We start from the raw sequence: 25,019 nt of genomic DNA on the forward strand, positions 1-25,019 counted from the left end.
GAAGGTATTTGTCATATTCAATTCTTATTACAGTGGTGTTCATTAAATTGTATACATGTATTTCTTCCAATTAACTGGGATCCTCTTACAGTGGAAGAAAAATTTTCTCTTTCAGTTTGCCAAAAATAAGTTTTGATTTGAATGAGTTTATTATTTGAGTACATGAGTTTATTTAGAAGAAGATTAACTGATTCTAAATCCTAAATTTCTGAGGCTGCAAATTAAAAAAACCCCCATCTTTATTTTATGCCCTGTTCTCATTTAGAAAGCCTAGAAATTGCATCAGTTGACAGAAGCTTGGACACTTCAGTGATGCACTTAGCACTGGAACAGTACTGAAAACCAACCACATTGGTTTTACTGAGGAAACTTGGGAGCAGAGTATGGCAAGTGTAATGTAACAGCGAACTGGTAGTTTTGATGAGGTAAAAACAGAAAATGAAGAGGAATGGAAGGCTCTGCAGAGAAAGTAAACATGTAGGCAACAGAAGAATATACACATTATAGTCCAGCCCCATCTCATCTTGCTATCCTCAGTTGTATATGGGGATATAATAAATAGTGGGCATTATGGAAAAAAACAAAGAATCTTCCATTGTGTTCTACTTGTACATAGAGTATGGGAAGAAATGTGAAAGTGTGGTGAATAGTGTAAAGGGGTGGATACCCCAATATCTGACTAACTCTCAGAAACTGGCTGGGGATTCACAAATGAACTGCTGTTAAATGTGTACTCAGTTTTAGCTTTATGCTCCTTCAGATGGGGAAGGTAAAGCTGTTACCATCCTCTGCTGTTTGATTGCCTCATCTTTTCAGAGGCCTTAACTGTAGAAGCAGCTGCAACTGAAGGGACAGTGTGGGGATTGACTGACAAGGACTTTGCTTATACCAGCAAAGCAAAGCCAGTTTATTACACACTTTACCAGTATTTATACGTCAATACGCTCGTACTCAAAATTTTCTACTCATTTTCTACTCTGACCCCTTTGTCCTGGTCTCCTTTAGAAACACAACCTTCTGATTATTGTTCTTATGCTAGTAAAATCCTTTGTTATCTCTTTCACTAGTAAAGTCTTTGTTACATCTTCTTTTGTTAAAGTGGTCAGTGTTAGAGGGTCAGAATGATCAGACATGATGTTTTCACTTCTGTTCTTGCCTTGAGTTTATCTCTCCTTTGGCTTTCACTGTATCAGGGCCAAAAGGTCTGTGGAACTACCCAGTTCAGCTTCTGGAGTTGTCTGATCTCTGACAGGACAGCAAGTTTAGTCCTGGGACACCTCAGTTCCCTCTCTTGTCTGATAATATAAACTGGCATCCACTTCAGTTTATGTTAATAAAAGAAGTTATGAATTCAGATGGCTGAAATGATTGCAGTTTATTCAGCTCAAGGAAGGAGGGGACAAGACAAATACAACGTAAATGTAAGTGGTAAGAACCACTATCCTTTTCTGTTATGAATTAAAAAGATAATCTCATAACACTAGAGTACCAAACACATTTTGCCCATATACTTCCTTTTTTTTTTTTTTTTGCATACTGTAATTCACCATTTTTTATTGAAAGAGACCAGAAGAACAGTAATCTTCTCAAACACCTGGAGCCCCACTGTTGAACTTTAGTTGGTTTGTCAGTATTCATATTGTAGTGGGGCCCAAAACCAGACACAGAATCTGGATTCAGGCTTAGCAGTGCTGAGCAACAGGAGATAATTCCTTGCACACAATGACCCAGGATCCTGTCGACCTCCTCTGTTGCCAGGGAAGGATTTTGGTTCCTGTTCAGCATGCTGCCTACTGAGACTCCCAGGGCCTTTTCTGCAGAGCCCAGCCTCAGCTGCTTATGTTGCCACAGCTGGTTCCTCCTGAAGTGCAGCCTGTCCTTAGTGAATTTAAGCTAATGTCCCTGCAGGTCATTTCCCAGGCCTGCTTACTTGCCCCTGAATAGCAGCTCTGCCCTTACTGGTTTCCTTCCCAATCTTGCAGTATGGACAAACATGCTGCATGTGCCCTCACAGACATTAATCTACCATTTAAAGATGTAAATTTGTGAAGGACTCTTAAATTTTAAACAGATTTGAGGCTTGTCATTTGATACATGTGAAGTAAAGAGCAACCAGAGGTCAGGCAATGTTTTTCTATCCCAACTGAAGTAGATTCATTCTAACAGAGAGTGGGATTTTGCATTACTCCCAGGTGGGAAGAGAGAGAATGAGACTATCAGAACCTGCCCTTCAGTACTTCAGATTCCCTGTCACAAAAAAAATGTCAACGTGAAACATTTGGGATAGGGATAGGCTGCTGCATGGGGAAGAGTCTGAACATGGTCCTGCAATTGCATGAGCACCAGAAAAAAAAAAAAGTTCTGCATTATCTTTCCCATAAAATGATTACCTAATATTCACAGATGCCATCTCTAGAAAGGTACTAGTATGTTCTCATAAAATCAATGAATCACAGAATAGTTAGGGTTAGAAGGAGATCATCCAGTCCAATACCCTGCCAAGTCAGGGTCACCTAGAACAGTGACACAGGAATGTGTCCCTTGGGTTCTGAATGTCACCAGAGATAGAGTCTCCATGACCTCCCTGGCAGCCTGTAAAAAATGTGTTTCGCAAGATACCTGTCTTTTGTCTGTGACTTTTGTTCTCAGTCAGGAATGCTACATAACTTATATTAGTGGTCCTGTGGATTTAAATTTTGAATTGATTTTAATGCCTTTTAAGAGAAAAGAAGATGAGTCTGTTGGGGATGCAACATAAACTTCAAACAATTAAAAATTTACTTTCAGAATCAGATGTAGGGCAGAACTCTGGGGCCATATCCCGCAGCAGTCCAATGTAGCCATTAAGACTCTGCAACATCAACATGTTTAAGAAAGGCTTAAGGTTTTATTAAACAAAATAAACCCCCACCATTCTCTGCTGAATTCAGTGTTATGCTTCTTCACCTTCATTTTTCCATGTTCTGTACAGTTGCATACTGAGACAATATTGCATTTTTTTGTAGCTTGTCAGGATATATACCCTGAAACAATTGAGGAATTAAAGGACACAGGGTTTAGCTGAGTTCTTTCACTCCCAAACTTATTAATAATATGTAATTTCTGCCACAGTTAGGTTTCAAAGCTAATATCCTGCCAAAATAAGTGTCAGCTTACAACTCTCATAGCTATCTCTTTTGTTTTGCAGATACTCTTTGCATATGTTGCCTGGAAGAATGTAAGAAGTAGTCTCAAATTTGCTTATAATACAGGATATTTGACCACCAAAAATCAAGTGCATCAAGATTTGTCAGCCAGCCTTTTGCTTTTTTTATCAGAAATTGTTTGGGGTTTTTTCCCAAATAAAATCAGGGTCAGTCCCTAGGATCCAAACACATGGAAGTATCTACTTGTAGGAACTCCTAACAAAGAGAAATAGAACAATGCACATGGCATAGCTGATCACTTTAAACACACAAGTTAAGATCAGATGTGGCATTTGCAATTCTCATTTACAATTTCTCTTAGAAATTCTTTGTTCTTATTTTTTTGTTAAGCAAGAAATGCTTGTTTTCTAATCAGCAATCTCACCAATGCTTTTAAGTGTAAAGCTTAAAGGCAAGCAGTTACTCATCCTAGTTAATGTAGTGGAGGAGAGAAAGGTGATGGTAGTCAGCCACAGCCTGTACATATGGCTATAAGGTACTGTACTTAATAGGTAGAAGGCTCCCTACATAATGTCCTTTGTCATCCCACTGGGGATATATTTACACTGTGAGTTTGTCTGGTCCTGTTTTATTTCCAAATCCTAATTCCTCAGTGTGCCACAACACCTCCCCAACTCTCAGCATCTTCTGGTGGGGAACCCACAAGAATGGAAGAAGACAGGTTGAAAGAACATATTAGGTACAGTCCACATCTATTCTGCCCATCTTGAGGTGAAGTGTGGAACAGTTTTATTCCATGCACCAAAGCCAATCCTCCAATACTGCCTCCAACAGCCCTGTGTGCTCCTCATGAATCATACAAACTGGGCTCAGTTCTCCATGCTACCAAAATCACTCAAGCAGGGACACTGAGAGCCAGTTTCCCAGGACAGCTACTAAAATTTACAAAGACAGAAACTCCACCACTTCCCTGGGCAGCCTTGCCAGCACTCAGTCACCATCAGAGTAAAAAACTGCTTCTTGGTGTTCAGAGAGTGCCTCCCATTATTTAATGCTGTGCCTGCTGCTTCTGGTCCTGTCTGTGAAAGAGGATGTTAATGCTTTTGCAGGGCACCAAGGCAATGGAAGTTACTTTATATCTTACTTTCCAGTGTCTAACTAAACAGGTAGCACAGGACACTCCCGGCAAAATCTCTGGTTCGTGTCAGGGAAAATATGAGTATGAACTGCAGGAACTGCAGAGATGTCCCCAGTGCCATCAGCAACTCGTGATTGCGGTGCTTGGCACTAGACAGGTCTTTAATCTCAAATATGTGAAATACTTCCTCCAGTTACCTTGACAAGTATTTTTCTATCAGAATTTAGCCTGCAAACCCACAAATCCCAGAAGCACAAGTCTTTAAAATCAGGCAGGAGATAGGGATTGCTGTTTCTATTTAAAACTTTTCAGAGCTGTTTAAATTGTTGCTACATCTATTTAGTTTCTCTCCACAATATTATCAGCTGTTATTGCTATACCACAACCAACACACACCACCTCTGAACCCCATTAGGTTCCTGCGGGTAGCTGGAACCTATCCATGGCCATGGAGAAACACATCTCCACACCACCTACAACCTCTATATTCCACACCTCTGCACCTCATCATTGTCCTACAAACAGTTAGAATGTATACATGTATGGGACATGCAGATATCTAAAAATATACATAAATAAAGTGTACCTAAGAATAAATCTGAGAGCTGCACAGAGGAACCTACGTGGTTGGAAGCCACCAGTGCTGCGTATTTTAGGGGCTCCTAGGAGCTAGCTGCACATGCTAGCAAACTAGCCACCTCTCTGATACTGGCCCAACACAAAACAAGAAACAAAAAAATTTATATAATTGATTTTTATAGTAATTTCCATATGTCTTTAAAAAAAAAACTGGATTGAAGTTTATTGTAGTCATGCTTTATAGCTCGCTGCTGCTGAAGGAAGCAGTTCTCACATTCCTAGACTGCTCTTACTAATGTTCTGGGCCCTTTCTTGTGTCAGAAAAAACATTTATGCAGCTGCAGGGAGTCTGATCAATAACAAATTCACTCCTCTCCTCCTGCCAACTTTAACTCCATTCCCTGAACAAGTGCATAAATACAGTGCCAGCTCAGGCACATAGAGAGGGAAGTATAGCAATGAAGAAGGGTATGACTACCTTGTTTCTGCAATTCTTACATTATGACCTGATGCAGAACAAAAAATCCATTTCTCAGAGCATTTAAAAATCATTAGATCACACTAATATGTAGACCAGCAATTAAAAAACCACAAAAAGTATTATATCACACAGAATACTTATATTAATGAATGCAGAGGTATCTGATGTGTGGAAGTTCCAAATTATACAAAGCAAATCTTACAGCTCAACTCTTTTTTCTGATATCTAAAAGTTAGAGTGTGCATGAGACACATAAAACACAGAACAACAATCCTGTTCACTGCCTCCGTGATGGCAACACCGACTCAATACAGCTTATTTGTCGATAGGGACAGTAATGCCATGAAGGATAAACTTCCTAATGGAAATTAGGACATGGACTTCATATAGTTAATGGACTATTGGAGTAATGGACGCCTAGTGGAGTTCATGCCGTTTAATGTCGTAAAAAGGGTGCTAAAGCACTGTTTCAGAGCTTCCCCTATTTCACGAAAGGATGAAGAACAAGAGGGAAACTGCTGGTTGAGTGGCAAATATAAGAAGCTGAATGCATGAGGTTTATGTCCACTGGAAAACAATTAACTGTGTTCACATGATTCCCAAACTGGGCAAAAATGCAATGCCACAAAGGCAGACCAGGTAACTCAGCTGGTATCTTAATTTTCATCGGAAGTTTTCACAGTGAGTTCACCTATATTTTATCCACATACCAGAGACTGTTACTTGAGAACACCACAAATGATGTTCCTGTTGCTGTCAAAATCAAGAATTAAATTTGGGAATACGAATAATCTATTAAGAAATATGCTATAATCAAATACATGGCAGTGGTTTGGCAAAGAAGAGATATTTGAGAATGAACAGCTTGTGGAGGGGATGGATGGTGCTTGCCAGCTTAGGGTTCAGCAATGTACATGCTGCCAACAAGAACGTGTATTTTAGCTTACATGTTAAACCAAACATAACCAAAATTGCCAGAAAATGCTATAGTAGATTTGGCCTTCGATTCTGAAGTTTTTCTTATCCAGAAATGACATTATTTAGCTTGCAGATAAAAATTTGAGCTGCTGTACAGCGCTCTGTTCTAAAAATGGATTTATAAAAACATTACTTATCTTAGTCTGGATTTATTTAAACAATGAGGATAGAGTTTCACAAATTAACTTCTATCCAAGTAGGAATATCAAATCTGGAAGTTTCAAACACTGCATGGCTTGCTCCCTACATGCTTCTTCTCCCTTTTTTGTGAGCCTATTTTCACAAGGGAACAAGAGAAATTACGCACTTCTGTGTTTATTATGATTAGTCATGCTTCTTGGCATATGTTATTGTATTTTGCACTTAATAAACAAGCATTTATGATGCAAATATCCTAGGAATAGAATATATTTGTATACGAATTCTGAGAGAGAGAACATGATTAACTATTTTATTTTATACTTTACAATTGTAAATCTTTCTCTCCTAAGCACACAAAACAGAACCTTATCAGGAAGGATTTTTCCAACCTTCCATATGGTACATCTTTATTTGTTGATCTGTGATTTTCAAGGAAAAAAATCTACACTGCAGAAAGCAATAGGTTCAAAAAATATATGACTAAAACCATGGTAGCTATTTCTCAGCATAATTTCCCTATAGCAACATTTGAGTGATGCTGGTAACACACACACATTTATTAAAAAGCAATGTCATACCTGTAGACATGCAGGAGCTCTGCCTTGGGGTTTATTCACATCAACAGCCACAAGCTGCCAACCTCCAGCAGCATCTTCATGAAACATCTTGAAAGGGAAGACTGTTGTCAGAAATGTTTTGTGTGGCAATAAATACAAGTGAGATGTAATACATTCCCCTTAAGGACCAGCATGCATTTTCATGATAGCTAGTTTAAAATAGTGGTACCTGTTCAGAATAATTTCCTTACTAAGGTAAGCTTATCCTAATAAAAAACAAATACATTGTGCCCACATAAATAAGCTACATAAATAAAAGGTGTGTTTGGGAATCCTTTTAACTGGCAAAATTATTTTACTGCAAGGACCACTTTATTTTTGTTGCACTGATGCATACCAGCAAGAGTAGCTGGACAGTCCCTATGTATAATTTCACAGAGATTAAAATTCCTGTAAATAGCTGAATGTTTCCAAGCTCTAATGATGGCAATGGAAAAGGCTTTCTTGACCACAGTGGTATTCACACTTTATCAATAGCCTCTGGAAGAGCAGACATAGGCATTCTGTTTAGTTGGGTTTTTTTCCCCAGAAATTAGGACACAAAATGATGCTGGACATAAGGAACAGTGAGACACCATACCTGAAAGTGATTAAAACTGTCCTTGAAAATGTCCTTGACAGAAAATGAATGGTTCTAGCATTTTGAGTTGCCACCTGCATATACTATGAAATGAGGTGTGGCAAAGTTCCCACCTCACTCCCACCTTTTCTTTGACACACAGCACCCAAACGAGCCAGCTCAAAAACACAGCCACAGGAGAGTGGTTGAAGCTTAAAAGTCATCCTGAGAGAAGTGCTCACAAGACTGGGGACAGAGTCACCCAAATATGGTTGTTATTCCTCCAAGTCTTTATTTAGCATCTCTGCACTGGGAAGAGTTGCCAATTAAGATCAGAACAGTTAATCCTCTTCTTACTATGCTTTTAAGTACATTGATAAAGTGCTTTAGAAGAACCTTTTACCCTTTTATAGAGAACCCCTTCCTAGACTTCGATTCCTGGACACTCATATCTTTTCTACAGGAATAAGTTTGGGGAACAGCTCAGTAATGGAAGAAGTGGGAAAATTAAGGCATAGCTCTCAAGGCTACTTCATGCACAAAACAAGCATGGGTTTTAACTTTTGTCTGGTGTTTTGAACAAGAAATCCTGCAGGATATTTTCTGTCCTTCTTAATACAGAAAAAAGATAAATAATTTTTGGTAACCTGGACTCAATATCCCATTATGTCACTGACTCGAGGAATGAAGCAGCCGTTTGAACCATTTGCTTATCTGCACCCAGCAAGCTATTTTTAATTTGCATGATGCAGATTATATTCAACATATTCATGCTCTTTGGCATCATGACATCATTTTGGATATTTTATATTTTTTTAATGTTGGCTGCTTCTTGTGTTTCCCTACATCGAACTCTCTGTTCCATCCTCTAGTTCAGAGTATGTTGGATAAGTCTATATGGCTCAGAATTTGTCCTACGAACATTAAGTTCCTCAGGCTAAGCATATGTCATGTAGAAAAGTCCTTTTTTTAGACTTTAAATTGATATCACAAAGTCTGCTTTGAAAAAGACATATATATAGAGTAGAAATTACTGCCACAAAGTCTATTTGAGGCAAAAAGGGTAGCAGCCTGCAGAAAACGACTAGATTTAAATATGGATTACAGGAATATAAAAAAGAATATAAAGATATTCAATAATTAATTTTGAAAAATTAAATCCTTTGGCTTAGTAAAATAAATAATCTCCAGCTACATGGTTAGAAAAAAATTCCCTCGTGGGAATTTTTCACATATCTGTCTTTCTAAGAGCTTTTTGCAGGCAGTTGGTACTGGTTCTTCTCAGAGATGGCAAACTGCACTGCCCTGGAAAAGCCTGGTCTTTTGGCCATTTGGGACACATAATCTGATTGTTAAAATAATGAATGAGAGAATTTAAATCTCAGCCCAGTAGCTCTTTTTCATACTGGGTTCTTTCCCACTACTCAGCCCACCCCTCCTATTATGGTTTCCTCTTATCTATTATTCAGTGTCTCACTTTCTGTGGCTGCCCCAGCTGTGAGCATGGCTCTTTCCTTGCCCTACAACCTATTCTCCCTTGGTCTCAAAACACCCTTCTCAGTTCCAGGACCAGCTTCCCCAAACATTTCAGCTACCCTCTGACTCCTTCCAGCTACTTTGGGATTTCAGTTCTTATTTCTTAGCACAGAAAGTGATATCCTATAGCCCTGACATCAAACCCACCAATGACATGATAAAAAAGCACTATCACACTTTGTTAAAAAGAATACAAACACAGCAATAGTCATATAGAGAACTGTATTACGGTCTCCATTATGCCTTTCTAAGAAAGACTAGTTAGACAATGCAACCAAGAATTAAAATTTCTATGAAAATTCATATATCAGGTTAAGAATATAGGTACCAATGTGCAAAGTCAAATATATCTTATACAACAAGAACTTTTTGCTTATTATTAATTAGTGAACTAAATCAAATCAAATCCCCAAAGAATCTCAGCATCTCAAGTGCTTCACCTGGGTGGTGGCAGTTGAAGTAGTACTGCTCCTGGACCCCCACATCTGCTGGAACTGCACTCTAATTTCTGCAAATGTCTCAATGATGACTGCAATAAAAACATTCTGTAAAAGAAAAAGAAAGAATGGCTGACACAAAGCTCAGCAAGCAGAAAAGAGAAGAAATTAATTCGGATATGATCTATGTGTCAGAACAATTTAAAAAGACATATTTTCCAGTACCTTAACAAGCCAGGCCAGAAAGAAAATTAAGGTGATGAAATAGAAATATGAACGCCATCGGGGAAAACTGTCAATTGCTCGGTACATAAGGAACACCCAGCCTTCCTGAGAAGCAGCTTCGTAAACTGTAAATATGCTTGTGCCTGTCAGAGGAAAAATGAAAATGTTTGTCATTAAACCTCCCTGAAAGTTTTCAGTATCAGCAAACAAAATTTTGTCTATCCTATTTTTGTTTTTTCTAAAGGAGAAGAGGGCTCTCCTCTCCTCCTTCAAAGTTTTTCAGGTGCATTTCCACATTTATTCCTTTTGCAGTTGAATATTAATTGGTTTTGTATCAGATCACACTGACTCCCTTCCCTCCCTGGACAGACACGCATAATCCCTTAGAAGAGTTCACTGCCACTATGCAAATGCCTCCAAAGGCAGAATTTGTCCCATCATTTGCATTCAGCAGCATCCCTGAGAAAAGGCAGATTCAACAAGGATCAACATCAGTAGGTTAAAGAAATCACTTTTAATATCAGCAACAGCATCAGCAATACACCAAGAAGGAGCACAGTAAGCACCTACAGCAAGCTACAGAACTGTTTTGAAATTCAGGTAGTAGCTGCATTAACATACATATGTTGCCTTTAAAAAGCACTTTTAAGTTGAACTTACTATATCACTCTTGAGGGGGTGGAGAGAAGATGAAAGGAAAATTATGAGAGACCTTTTTGTGCAGAAACCACTTTTGAATAACAGCTATAAAGCTACTAATTTTAAACATAAAGTCCAAACTCAACCTAATGTCTGAGTGATAATATGCCTTACCCAGCTTGTCCTTCCTCTGTATCTCTGCAATGAAAGCTTCAAAATATAGACCAGTTATGGCTTGTAAGTCATTCTTGTTTAAAGCAATTTTATGTTCCAAAAAGAAACACAATTAAACTGTGAAATTAAACTGTGAAATCTCACAAACTGCTGTGAAATCACAGAATTGTCCTACAGCCACCCGCCAGCTCTGCTCCACTACTGCTTCGTTTCATGGAATGGCTTTGCTAAAAGAGAGGGAGCATGAGGATCATTGCCCTTAGCAAAACACAGCAGCTGCTAGCGACATAAAGATAGAAAGCTGACTATCTGATCCTTTTCACAGAGAAAGAAGTGGTTCTGGGCAGACTCCAGGAGTTTCCCCCAAAATCACAGCAGCCTATAAGGAGTGCTACTATTTTCCTGTTGAATTTGTAACATCTATGTCCTTTTGTCTTCTAACAGGGATGGGATGAACCTGGAACCAGTTTTGTCTCAGGGTATCCCTTCTGCAGGTAAATTTTCACTGATGAGAGGAGCGAGGGAAAAATTGATTTTTATATATAACATCTGCTTTTGATAGGTAGGTGTCAAATGGTCAAGATGGGCATGGTGAGTAGGCAAAACTGTTAGTTTATTTAGTTACTGGATTCCTTGCTTTTTACTGCATATGGCTCTCAGGACCAAGGGAAAGAAATGAAAATAAAAGGAAAGGAAAAGCATTCAAGCATAGAAAGCAAAACTCTTTCTATTTCTTTAGAAGAAACAGTGGTCTCCATCAATACTGAAATACTCATCAGTGGTTATTTCATGGGTATTTTACATTTCAAAAATTCAAAATGTAATGGTTCAATTGTCTAATAATATACTGTTGCTGAACTGATTAAATTATTGAACAAAACAGTGCTGTTGAGGACAGGCAGAGATTAAGGGGAAAAAAAAGAATCTATTAAAAGTTGCTGGCTAGGAAACTGTCATTAGTCATTACCAATGGGAAAGTCACAGTGAAGATTAGTAAAATAGAGGGGATGTCATGCAAAGTATTTATAACACATCACTGGGCCATCTGCCACAGTAAAGCAATACTGTGAATGGACAAAAATGCACAATTAACCCAATTAAAATGAGTTTGCCTGTGACACTAAAGTAAAAATGTCTCTATAGTGTATAACTGGTAGAGGTACTCTTAAGGTTGTCAGAAAGCAATCCCTATTAAGAATATACATTCTTGCTTAACATATGTGACTAGAATGTAATAAAATTTTCATTACTGATGCCAGGAACCATGCTGTTCACTGTCTCTTGGAAATCCTGTTTCATACAGAATAAGGGATGCAACACCATAAAATGTTTTGCCTTGAAAAAGAAGAATTATTCTTAGTTAACATCTACCTTACTGCATGTTTTTGCTCTTCTGTTTTTTTTGCTGATTATTCCCTTTAATTTTGGACTACATCTTCCTAAAGCCAATGAGTAAGTTATTAAAAGACTCTCCTCTCACAGCAACATACTCTGTTTTTCTCACCATGTTCAAAGCCATACGGAGGGTGAGAAAATATCAAAATCTTAAGTGATGGTAGGATACATCCCAAAAAACCAGACATGGGAATGCTGCCATAAATGAAACTCAACATATGCCCCTCAGATCAAATGGCAAATTTATTGTTTTCCACAGATGTCTGTATTCTATCAGTGACAAAGTGTCTTTTCCTACTAGTTCAAAGGGCTTACGTAATGACAGCGTAGTGCTAGGAGTCTCGTGGTTAGGGCATGAGAACATAGATCCCTCAGCAGCAGGAATATGGGTGTCACAGGATATGAAGACCTGAAAACCTGCAGGGCCTGGCTATTCAATACACAACAGAATGCAGTCACCTCTCGTCAAAGTCCTGAACATTAGGATCACCATTTATGCAATGTAACTGCAGGCATCAGTGAGACTTTTCAGCCATGAAAAAGCTTTGAATTATGAAGAGAGTTAAACATGGTTGTTATGATACTGCTCATCAGCTTAAGCATGCTGGCATGGGCAGCTTGCTGAATTTGAGATATAAAAATATCTAGCAAATATTTATGAAAATTTTCCTATTTATTTCCGTAAATGTTAAACCTTGAAAGCAATCAATATTAATTTGGGAGGAACTTTCTGAGAAAAAAATAGGTGAAATAAACTAACATGCTTTGACGTTTTTGTTTTTTGTTTGAACTTGTCTAATAAGTTCCATTTTGATGTTATAATAAAACAATTCCTTTAAACACAATGATACTTAAAAAAAAAAGAGGAAAACACTTCTCAGTAGAGATTAAAACTCAAAAAATCAGCATCATAATCTGTATCAATCTCAAATGACTACTTTTATCTAAGCAAGAAACACTTCTACCTTTGGAAATGTTTTACAACTGTACTGGTTAATATCAAAAAGAAAATAAAAAAGTTCAGAAAATGAAATATTTAGCGAAATACTGGGAAAGAGATTGAATCTTGCTCACTTTATGTGACATTTTCACTAGGTCCATACTGTATAGAAGACAAGACAGCAATCAGGTACAAACTGTATCCTTACTGATACTGTAAGTTTAGTATATGGGGATTCAGCACCAGAGTGCAGGGGGCTTATTTCTTTTTCAATACATGTGCCTTTCAGATCTGGAAGATGGGAACATTAGTCTGAAGGGGCTAAATAATGGTGGAGAAAATAATTGCTTTAACAACTAAATAATTGTAATAAAAGAAAATTCTAATGGTATCCATGCCTAATCAGGAAGCAAGGTAACCTGGCTCTTCCATGCTCTACAGATGAATAGATTACCAGGGAAACAAAAAGAATTAGAAGAGTCAGGGAAAAAAGTGATGATTTTTCTTAGGGGAGTAAAAGTACTTCTGCCAAAACCCCATCTTTTAAATCACTAAGGAATATAGAAAGTGCGTATTTTTCAAAAACAAAGGGATTCAAAGTTAACAGAAAAATAGTATTACTATGCAGGGATGGTCTTTAATGTACTGTATTTTATATTTATGCACATTTTGTAAATACACAGGATTTTCTGCTTGTTTCTGAGACTCTGATAACACCATGATCTGTGACAACATCTCCTTCTATAACCAGCTCATTCTGCAAAGGGGCATCATGAGAAAAGGAGTGCACTGAATAATGCTGCAGTTTTATAATAGCAGAATTAAAGGAGCAGAGCTAAAAAATCACATAAAAATTCACTGAGTTGGGAGACAGAACGATTTCCCCTAACTTGATGATGCATTCTTGCTTCTTGATTCAAAATCCCATATTGTCTGAGGAAGAGAATGTATAGTCCTGAGGAGTTGTCTTTCATTAATTAATATCTGTGCTATGTGTAGCTATTCCAAGTGAGATGCAAAAACTGAAAGCTAAGTTTAGCTATGCATTAACACCAGCAATTTCTGCATGTGTAAGTTATGTTTATAGACTACCTTGGCTTACCATGCTAGGATTTTCTCAGTTTTCTTGTGACTACTGTGAAGATGCTGAGAAAGAAAATCTACAGGAGGGCCACTTTAGGTAAAACAAAAAACCCCAAAAGTTTGCTTTTAAAATTTCTTTTCTTTTTTTTTTTTAAATCAGGAATTATTCAGGCAAGTAAAAATTTATGCCTTGTTATTAAAAGCTTACACCACCACCCACTGCCACGCAGGAAAGGCAGCAGATGCCTGGCAGCGCCGCGCTCCTTTCCCTTGCTTTGCAGCAGCCGCTAGATGGGAGTCGTGCACCTCGGCCACATCTGGAACATCAGCCGGCGGGGGCGGCGGAGCGTCCACCCCGGAGAGCACAGACTGTGTCAGCCTCTCGCTGCGCCGGCTAAAGGATTGATTCTCCCATTTGCCGGCAGAGCTAAGCCGCCTCCTGGCAGGTGCTGCTGTCTAATTTCACTGTTGTGCTGCACGCTGAAGGGCAGCCTTCCTTAACACGGCTCTGTGAGTGACTGCCCATAAAGCAATGACCTCTGCCTTAGCTATGGAAATGTTAGCATGCCTGTTTCTGTCCCTGCTTACCTTCACTCATAAAATCACAAAGCTGCATGTTTCTTCAGGGCATGGGTATTTCAATTGACCAGTCGGCTTTTAATTTATCTTTCAGTACTAAGGTATTTGTAAAACACTGCATGCGGTCGGGGTTTTCCAAGTGTTTTACACTATTGTTTCAGTGAAACTGGAAAGGACTAAAAATTGTCCAGAAATGCAAGGACAAGGTTGTTAACACCTCTGGAAAGCAGCTGGCAGGCAGGATTGAAATCAACTAAAAAATCAAGTAATCCTGAATGGCTTAATGGGGTTGCTTGCCCCTGAGTGAGCAACCTATTTTACTTTCCCAATCCAAATCTCATCAGCCAGTCTGCCAGCTAGCAGAAATTAGAAGGAAAAGGAAAAAACCCCAAAACATGCCAATGCTCTACTCCTCTCTTGAAACCTCAAGCCCCAGTGCCATTTTCCTGTTACTAAGCTGCTGAAAAACTGATTTACAACAGCAGAAAAAACCCACACTGCCAGTCTGAACAGTCTTTTAAACCTTGCTAAGCATAGTGACTTAAAATATACAGTAGTGATGTGTCACTGATTCTTCATTTTGAAAATCTATTTGTTTATGAGAAGATGAAGCTTTTATGAGAAAAGACTATAAACAGAGACTGTACAGATAAAAGCACCAATATGGAGATAAAGAACATTGCAAATATAAGTTCTAGGATCAATGCAATCTGATCTACAGACTTAGTAATACAAAGACAGAAAATCACAAAATTCACAGAATTACTAGGTTGGAAGAGACCTTCAAGATCAAGTCCAACCCATGCCTAACACCTCAATTAAACCAGTCAACTTCTGGGGAAAAAAATGGAATTTTCTGCACCGTTTGCAAGTATATTAGAAATGTGTGCAATATTCAGAAGTCAGCTTACCAATATGAATGTAGCAATGCTGGCCACACATACTGACTGCACAGGGTTCAATAGGAGCGTGTTCTGGGTAAAGAAGTCCATGCTTTGTTGAACCAATAATGTCTTACATGTGATAGTACTTAATAGTAGTACTTAATAGAGAGTACTGATGTAGTATTTTATGCTTTGAAAAGAGAAAACTGCTTTACATTTTTGAACAAGTCCAAGGTATAAAGAAAGATGAACACTCTTCAGAATGACTTTATGTGAGATTTGTTTATGGACATTTAGCCAGAATAGCATTTATATCTGCTTTTCTTTAATAACTTTTTGATTAAAATACCTATAGATTTACAAATAACTTAACAAATAGGGATCCAAAATGTCAACAGAGCTCATAAGCTGACTTTATGTGCAGAAATACTGTCTGCTTTTTCCTTTTAGCAATTAGACAGCTGTAGGACTGTCTGTCTTATAATCACTGTTGTGAGTGTGGGGAGGCAACTTTACAAATTCAGTGGCAGCAGATGAGATTCAAGTAAATGCTGAGCTGTAGCACACATAGCTAGCTGGAAACTCTGCAGCACAGTCAAGCTTCCCACCTCTTCTTCACTCTAGAGAGTATTCTTAAGGACACAACTGTTCTCAGATCTCTGGGGTCTCATCTTCAACAGAATGGGCAGAGCTTCAGGCTGAAGCCTAGAAGTAGGACACTGCCATAGCTGTGCTTCTCCTTATCAAAGTGCAAAAACACTCTTCAGATCTAGAAACCAAGAATACAGAAATCCCTAGGCCTTGGCTTTAACAGTGATGAATGTTGTGAAGATGGGCCAGACACCACCTCAGTCTTTCCAATGAAATGCCTCTGATTTCAAGTACAGTCATAGTGGAGTCAATGCCTGTTACAGTAAATGTTATGACAAAACTGTATAACATAAAAAAAGTTCAGTGGGGGAATCTCTATCATTTAATAACTTATTCCTTTGAAAATGAACAATCTTTTTATAGGACTATTACTTCTTCTTTTAAAATGCATTACATATGTAGACACGTTTACAGAGTAAAAGTGGCAGCCAAGAAATGAAAATTTAGAAAATCCCCCAAATTGTTACATTTCAAATTTAATGAACACTTTAAGGGTTATCATATTAAAGAGGAAAGTTTAAGGCAGAATTCTTAGTACAGATATTATGTATTTGGATTGTCATTCAGCCAAATGCTGGGAATGACTATTAAAAACAAGGTAGCGATGTTAGAGAAAAAACAAAGTATGCAAATCTTCTCCGACATAAGGCATGGAAATTCAGCACTGAATTTTATACAGTATTAATCAAAACTATTCCCTTGTTGCATTAGCTTTTCCAAAAGTGACAGAGCAATCTAATTAATTTTAAGTACAATCATGAAACAGCAAAGCTGCTTGGTCCTAAAGCTCCATTTCAGTTTCATTTGGTTCCTCTGGGCATCACGTGTGAATTGTAGGTGCTTCTCTGAGGATGTACTTGCTCTCTTAAAATGAAGAGGTCAGCACCTTTCTCTTGAATGGATAGCATTTTTAAAAGCAGGTGCATGAGATTTTACCACAATCAGTGGTAAAACTGCTGTCATCATAAGATGCTTTTAAAAATCCACCCCAAAGAATCTCAATTTGATTTGCTTCAGCCGTAGTGCACATCTGAACAAGATTTTATTCTTGTATAAAAGTTTCACCAAAGGGCAGCAGTAGAAAATCCCAACTAACAAGACCTGCTGAGCATTCAATGAACATAAGACAGTAAGAGCACTTAGATCAATGCATTTCTCTAAGAAAAAATAACAGACAGTAAAGCTGGTTAAGTAGACATTATGAAAACCAATACATGTTAGAAATCTCATTAGCCTCCATCCATCTGAATAACAGCAGCAAATATACAGTGTCAAATGCATCCTAACAGACTAATCCAACTGAAGAGACAATAACTTCCCCTCCTAAATGGAAGGAAGGAGGTCTATGATTGACTGTTTCAAGAAAACCCAAATGAAACTCATTCAATGACTTGTTTATCTATTACTAACCACTCCCTGGTGCCTTTACATGCCACTAAAAGGAAAATAATTCATCTACTTTGTTGATGTGAGGGACTGGTTTGCCCACTATCCTAATACATGGAGTTAGAAATAGTGTGGAGATACAGACAAGTGGTTTAGTGAGCCAATAGCACACTGAATCCCACAGCACCTTTATGAGATAAGCATATTATCCTGGTTCAGAGATGGCTGTATTAAGTTAGGGACTCTGAGACTCTCCTCAAGCAGTGACACAATCAATGTCTAAGATGAAACAATCTTAAAGATTTCTGACTTTACAAGAGCTGGGTGTCAAAAGAGAAAAAAAATGCTTTTCTTTTTTTTTTTTAGTAAAAAACCCAAAACCATATATGGATGTCAGCAAAAAGCCATCAAATTTTTTTTCCTTTCCTTCAGAAAACAAAATACTAAATTGGAAAGAAAAGCAATTCTTGTAACATCTGACTTCTTTTATTCTGGACTGTCTTAAAGAAAGTATTTGCATGACCAGAGATCTACTGAATATCAAAAGAATTCTTGGAAGACTAGCAATAATGGACTAAAGCAGCTGGCAGGTTTAATAGGAGATGAAAATCAAAACCTTTGGCAAGAAAAGCTGTATAAACTGCCAGGTATTTCTTGGGAGAGAGAATTTCCAAAGTTTTAATACACTCTGTTTAAACCTTGTTTTCAGTATTATCTGCTTCTGCAGAACTTCTTTCTGATCTTTATGCACTACTGAAAATAATCCCACACACCCATAACAGAAATTTCTGGGATTTCTCACTGTCAAATCAGTGTGGGGGTTTTTTTCTCAGATAGGCCTTTTTCGTTTTTTCTCAGCATCAAGTTTACCTGCAAAGATGTTTATTTTTTGAGTAGGTGTGTGTCAGCTCTGTGCTTTGACTCAAAGCTGCATTAATTTTCTACAGACCAATGATATTTAACGTATTTTTTCTTCAAAGCTTTTTGCTAAAGTGGAAAATGTGGCATTTTATACTGAGACATATGAAGAACACGTGATTTGAAAAAAAGGGCTGTGTATGAAAAAATAAGTTTTGGCATTGCTCATTGAAGCAGTTTCTCAAGAAATACACATCAGACCCACTTGGAGCAATCTTTTATCAAAGGATGAGCTAAAGAGATCTCATTTTCCATATGAAAATTATTTTCAGTGGGTGAAATAAAATCAGAGCTTTTAGATCTGAAGGTGCAAACAAGTGCTATGCACAAAATCAAGGTTGATTTTCTGCATGCCATTTACTTCACAGGAACTACCTCTTTGTCTACTCTTCAATTAAAAAAAGAAAATCTTGGAAGTCTATCCACTCCCTTCACTGAAGTCAAAGGCACCTCTAAAAGCACACATAAGGAAATTTACTGCTGGACATTATAAACATGTTGTTATCCTCAGCAATGTATCTGCAAATCCTACCATGGCTTGGGTAGAAATTTTATGTTGTTACCTTATGGCCCTATATTTTTCCTAACAAGAAACAAATCCTGATCCTTGTTTATTAAGTTCTGCCAGTATATTTCTGTAACATTTTGGAGAAGAAAATTATGTTCACATGCCCAAAGTCAGGCATGTGAGCTTATGTTCAGATAGCTGGATATAGTCAGATTCTTTGAGAAATGGAAGGTCACAAATTAAAAATTTTCAACCCTGGCCTAAAGGCTAGTACTTGAAGGAAAAGAAGAATCTATCAATCCTTTGGTAGAAACAGAGTTAAATTTATGGTTCTGAGATTCTACCATTTAAGTCCCCACAAAACATAAAAGATGCTGGGAAAAAGGTATATTTTATCAACATGGTGTTTACAAAACACTTTTTAAATTGCCTGCCACATAAAAAAATCCCAGAGATTAATACTATGAGATGCAGTCATGAGAAAAAAGCACAACTGTTTCCAGACCCATTAATTCTACAATCTCTCGGAAATGGGCTTCCTAAATGAAGATAAATGCAACAGGAGAACCTCAAAGAAATATCTGCTTCTAAAACTGACCATCAGGCAGATCTCTGGTACCCTGGCACCAAAACCCTTTCTAGTTACTTTCCTAAGAAGCTTGCAAAAGTACCAACTAAATGCTGTTAGCAGGATTCACGTGCTCGAATCAGGGAAAACTGTAATTGAGAAGAAACAACTGCTAGCAGACAGTAGAAAGCACTGGAATAACTGAGAGTTTGTCTCCTTGGAGCTTTTTAAGAACACATCAGCTAGGCATCTATAAGAAATAAGATAGGAACAGGCGACTCAGTCCTGGAGTGGCCTGGCAACAAGCTTGACCTTCAAATAGATATCTTTTTTAGGTTCATACTAATTTTCTCCAATTAGAGAACTGGAGAAAGCAATAAAGAATTCTCTAAAGCCAGTGCAGCATCTTATCTTTACTAGTTATTAAAAAAAATATTACCATGGATAAAATAATCTGTATTTGTTTAGGCTGCACATAGACACTACAAAGAAATTAAGATCAAAGTTTAAAAATCACCTTGCATTAGGGTTTTGCCTGGAAAGTGTTGTAGGAGTGGTGGTGCCGACCAAGGTTACATTGCTTCTGAACTGGTTAAATCATATTTTTCAGCAAATAAAACATTTTTATTTTTCTTCCATAAAGGAAGCATTCATGAGTCATAGGTTGTGGTTCTAACTTCTGTAAAGTAAGAGATGTAAAAAACACTGGGAATAAATAAAATGCCATGCAGGACATGATTTAATGATAAATTTACTCTGTAAGGCTCTGACTACTGTGCTAAAAGCACCACAGCCATACGACACGAAGTACTATTTGCTATAAACTGAGTCTGCCCCTTAAAATCACCCTTTTTTTTGAGGACTTCATTTTGTAATGAAAGGTTGAACTGGCATTGTCTGTCTGCACCCCGACTTCCATCAGAGCAGGTCTGCTCTTCTATTTCCAGCATAAAGCTGTCCTAAAGGCATTAAGCTGATATAATTTCAGCATTCTGTGCCACCCTCAGTGACACTGACAGTAACACATTCATGTGCCCTGCCTCATCCTAAGCAATCACATGCCAAACCACAGCCTGAGGCTACTGCAAAGTAGCTTTCCTGTGGGCACTCAGGGAGTGAAACACTGTAGCTCCAGCTTCCTGACCTTGTCTTTGGATGGATGTGCCTGGACCACGTCTGGCTCCCTCCAACTTCAGCACACACCTTCAGCACTATTCCAAATAGGCTCCACATCCTCAGCATCTTCCAGTGGCTGACATTCCCACCTGCCATACATTCCTTCTATACTGGGTTATGAAATCACATCCCTGGTGGACTGCAACAGTGGCATGTGACACAATGCTCATGGAAATTTTAGACTGAAAGGTCTCATGTTTTTGATTTATGTTTTAGGGTCACAAGGGTGACTCATGGGGTCAGTGGAGATCAGAACCAACTCCTGTACATATGGATATCAACCATTCAGCTCTAGAACGGACCAGGCTTGAGCATTGTAAACACTTGTCTGTCAGTCCACATGATACTGTTTGCAGACCAAAGACCAATGCCAAGTACATGATTTTACTAATGGAAATCCTGCCCCTGAAACAGTTCCACAGTTCATGTTTCCACAGTATATGGCTCAGCAGCAGTATGCATCTGAAAGATACATGGCCAAATATCCAAGTGGGAATACAACCAAGGGCAGTATGAAGTTCCCAAGTTCAGCCTCCCAAGAAACAAAACACACAGAGGGCAAAATAGCACTAAGTACTTGTCTCTGGCCATAAAGAAAGACAAAGGATAATATTGGCATTGAAACAAGTAGACATGAAATTGAGGTAGGCTGAATTCAGGTATTTTCCAATCATCAGAGAAATGAAGTCCTGAAAGAGCTTTTAATCTTGTTTTGCCTCTTTTTCTAAGTCAGGACTTCACAGTTTCAAGAAGAATGGATGTGATAGAGTTCCCTATGGTCACAAGAAGGAGTAGACAAAAGCATCACCAAGGTTCTTACCAGACGAAAAACAAGGCCAAACCCAACCCTAAGCTCAATAGAGCCCAGTTGTTTTAAATAACACTGTCTGAATCGTCAAGTAGAAAACAGTACAAAAATAAATTTTCATTTTCATTGGCTTCCTGACAGAGAAGATTTCTAAGAATTCTTCTAATGAAGTTATGCAGGAAGGATTTACACTGTGGTCTGGGCAGGAAGACCTCGGCAATGTGGCTGATTAAATAAAGTACTGCACAACAGCTGGGGAAAGTAATTCTTTAGTACAGGGTCTGGTTTTGTTACAAAGCACGTGTTCACTGAAATTCTCTAGTGAAAACTCAGTTCCTGAGTTGCACCTTCCCCCTTGTGCCTGAGGACACTGTGGACACAGGTGCAGTTGTGCATCTGTCTGTGGAAAATGAATTGCATATAAAACTAACAATATCTCTATACTTTGGTCAAAAATGTTCACTGCAGAATCTCTAACAATTTGAACCCTCTAAAAGCTGCTGTCAGCATAGCAGGTCAAATCTACCTATAATTCTAATATTTAACTGAAATGAAAGACTACTTAAGGACTGAAGGAACCAAACATGTTTAGAAAGGAAGGAAAAAAAAGAAAAAGAGGTCACAGCTCTTGGAGATCTTAAGAGTCCACAGGTCTATGAAAGCATCTGTGTTATGGATTTCATAGCATTTCTAAGGAATGAATGAAATCAGAAAACATCTGGAACTAGACACGCCAATAGAGACTTGTTTGTCTGGTATAACATAAAGCATAATATATGAACAATCTGGTAAAGTATTTGAGCAGAGAATAGAAACAGACAGGTATAAACTAAAAGAGTTTATTTCACTTAGGTTTAAGACACCTGTGAAACTGCTGTAGAAAACAGGTTAACTACAGCTTGAATAAGGACACAATAGAAGAAGCATTTTTCAGTGGATAAAATGACCAGGTAAAAGCCTGCAAAGACTCATCCAATTTTGAAATAACCATGTAGACATCTATTAAATTAATCCTATAACCTTCCCAGAGCAACTATTCAAAACTAATATTCTCCTGTGACACTCCAAAATCTCTTCAGAATTTCTCTTCATACTCAAATGACTGCAGTCAATATCCTCAGCTATTTCCAGAGCATTTACCGTCTCGCTTTGTGAATGCCAGTACAATACATATTCATGGCTATAGTATAATAATGGTAGAGTGCTGAACTTTTAAATGCTTTTCAAAGGATGCAATTTCCATTCATCACTACTACCCTTCCATGAATCCTCATTATTACTATATAGTTTTGTATTTGCTAATAAGGACAAAAAGAAAAGATCCAGGTAATGAGAGAATTATGATTCTACCTGAAAAAAAAAGAAAATAGGAGAAAGAAAATGCATATGGGCTTTGCTCTAGATTAAACAGTAATTAAACTAAAGCATTTTGCCTCAAAGAGAGAGGCAGATAGACATTTAAGTAATTGTCACTTAACCTCAAAATTCCAATTAAAATGCCTAAAACATCAGATGTAAAACAAATGTAAGAAAAATATTAACATGTACAATATAGCAATGGCTAATGCAGAACGATTTGTAAGTAGTACACATACCAGTATAAAAAACCATGCAAAACCTGCCACAGGCAGGTAATTAGAAGAAAATAATACCACAGTTTATCAGAAGAGACATACAGAAGTCCTGTTGTGACTAATATATCTTATTTGAATTTTTCAACCCCGGGGTAACTTCTTTCAAGATGAATCAGCTAAGTGTAGAGTCAGCTCCTCGAGATATAGAACAGATTTCTCAAGTTTTTATCTTGTACACATTACCATGGAGCATCTATGCTCCATTAACAATTAGATGCCCCTGTCTCGATGACTGACAAAGTCTTTTCACAGTAGATTTTCTAACTGTTTTCACTTTTTTGGATTTTATGCAAGAAATAATTTAAATTCTTTCAGTATCGTTAATTTAAAATGCATGCAGCTTAGCTGGAAATGAGCTCAAAGTCATCCAAGTTCACTGTAGCTGTGTAAATTAAGTGCCAAAATTTGGAGCTTAGTTACTGCAATATTCTTCATATTGGAAAGAAAAAGGTCATACTGCTGTATGGCTAACTTATTTTTGGATGCGAACTGCAATGCTTAACTTGAGGGTTGATACAGCAATGAAATGAGACAAAGTAATGATCATCATGGTACTCTCCACAGCAAGGTGGCAATAGCACAGATTTGTTGGAAAAGCAGAGGATAAAAGAGGAAAGAAGAAAAAAGTCTTCTAAAAGACTTTTTGGATGAGAGTGGAGAAGGCTGATGGTAGTATGGGAGATGTATGTTGACATTTCCCAAGATGGCCAGTCAGTCCCTCTCTGGAGACAGAATTGCACATCTTCAAAAAGTCTTAAAATCTGCTCAATATTTAGGAATACCTCCACAGCAGCTAGAACAATTAAGCAGTCTGTTGACTGAAAATATCTGTAGATATTTTAGGAAAAATAGCAATTATTTCCATATTGAAACAATTCATGGAACAAAAATGCCCCTATGGCAAAGAGTCAAGATATATTTCCCAACACTGTGCCCTAAGTATAGAGTAATAGAGAAGCTATTTGTAAGATGTGTTTAAGATTTATTAAAAAAATTTAGTCAGATCACCTGCTAGGTACTGCAAGATCTAGCTCTCAGTTTGTTTACAATCAAAACTTATGATCAGAGTAAGGAATACACAAGATATTTAATGTTCTTAGATAAGATTTTGGTCTTTCAAGTCATTCCTATTCTTTCCCAGTTGCTATGAGAAAGGCAGTAACTGTAAGTAAATGGTATTGCAATTCTTAAAGAAGTATTTCAATATTTCACAGCAGATCCAAAATATTATACTATTCTTTTAGCTTGTACCCTAGATCTTTTCCAATGCCACTCAATGCATAATAGATATTGTGTAAGAATTTCTTCACGGGGCAATGCCACGACATTGACAATGGCGTAGAATACAGTAGCTACTGAAAGTCTCTAAGAACAATAGAGAAAACATTTGGGGAAACAACCATTCAATATTTAAATATTTGAGTAACAGAGTAATAAAGTGAGACTGTGTACTATTTAATGAAGAAGGAGCATGTCATTACACATTTGCCACAGGGTAGCAGCATGCATGAAGCCAGTTACCACAGACAAGCTGATGTTCTGGAGAGTCACACCTAAGCTGCTGCTCTGTGTGTGCTCCCCCCTCTAGAGTGGCCATCTGTGAATTTGATTTTCTGGAATAGCATTATTTCCCCTTATTCCCCAGCAGAAATGAGAAAGTCAAGCTGGAAGCTGGCCCTGTGTTATCAAATCAAAGGTCTTAGAAATTATTTGGTAAACTGTTCTAACTACAGTAACAGAGGGCATGTTGCATGAGTATTGTACTTTCTATTTTTACTCGGTGGTTTTGCTTATTTTCACCAACTTCATGAAAATGATGTCTAATAATGAAATCTCAGG

At 37.8% G+C, this 25,019-nt stretch overlaps 1 protein-coding gene across 1 annotated transcript in view; it reads right to left on the bottom strand.

The window, feature by feature from the left end:
- The window catches only part of NALCN (sodium leak channel, non-selective), a 223,498-nt gene that overhangs the window by 135,483 nt on the left and 62,996 nt on the right, over positions 1-25,019 (bottom strand). Inside the window, exons 8-10 of the mRNA XM_054271392.1 lie at positions 9,838-9,980; positions 9,616-9,720; positions 7,042-7,128 (exon numbers count right to left, since the gene is read on the bottom strand). Of these exons, the coding sequence (XP_054127367.1) occupies positions 7,042-7,128; positions 9,616-9,720; positions 9,838-9,980 (335 nt within the window). The remainder of the gene's footprint in view (positions 1-7,041; positions 7,129-9,615; positions 9,721-9,837; positions 9,981-25,019) is intronic.

Source organism: Melozone crissalis, unplaced genomic scaffold (assembly GCF_028551555.1).
Source record: "Melozone crissalis strain CALT ecotype California unplaced genomic scaffold, PUWL_Pcris_2 ptg000013l_1, whole genome shotgun sequence".
In the NCBI taxonomy this organism is placed as follows: domain Eukaryota; kingdom Metazoa; phylum Chordata; class Aves; order Passeriformes; family Passerellidae; genus Melozone; species Melozone crissalis.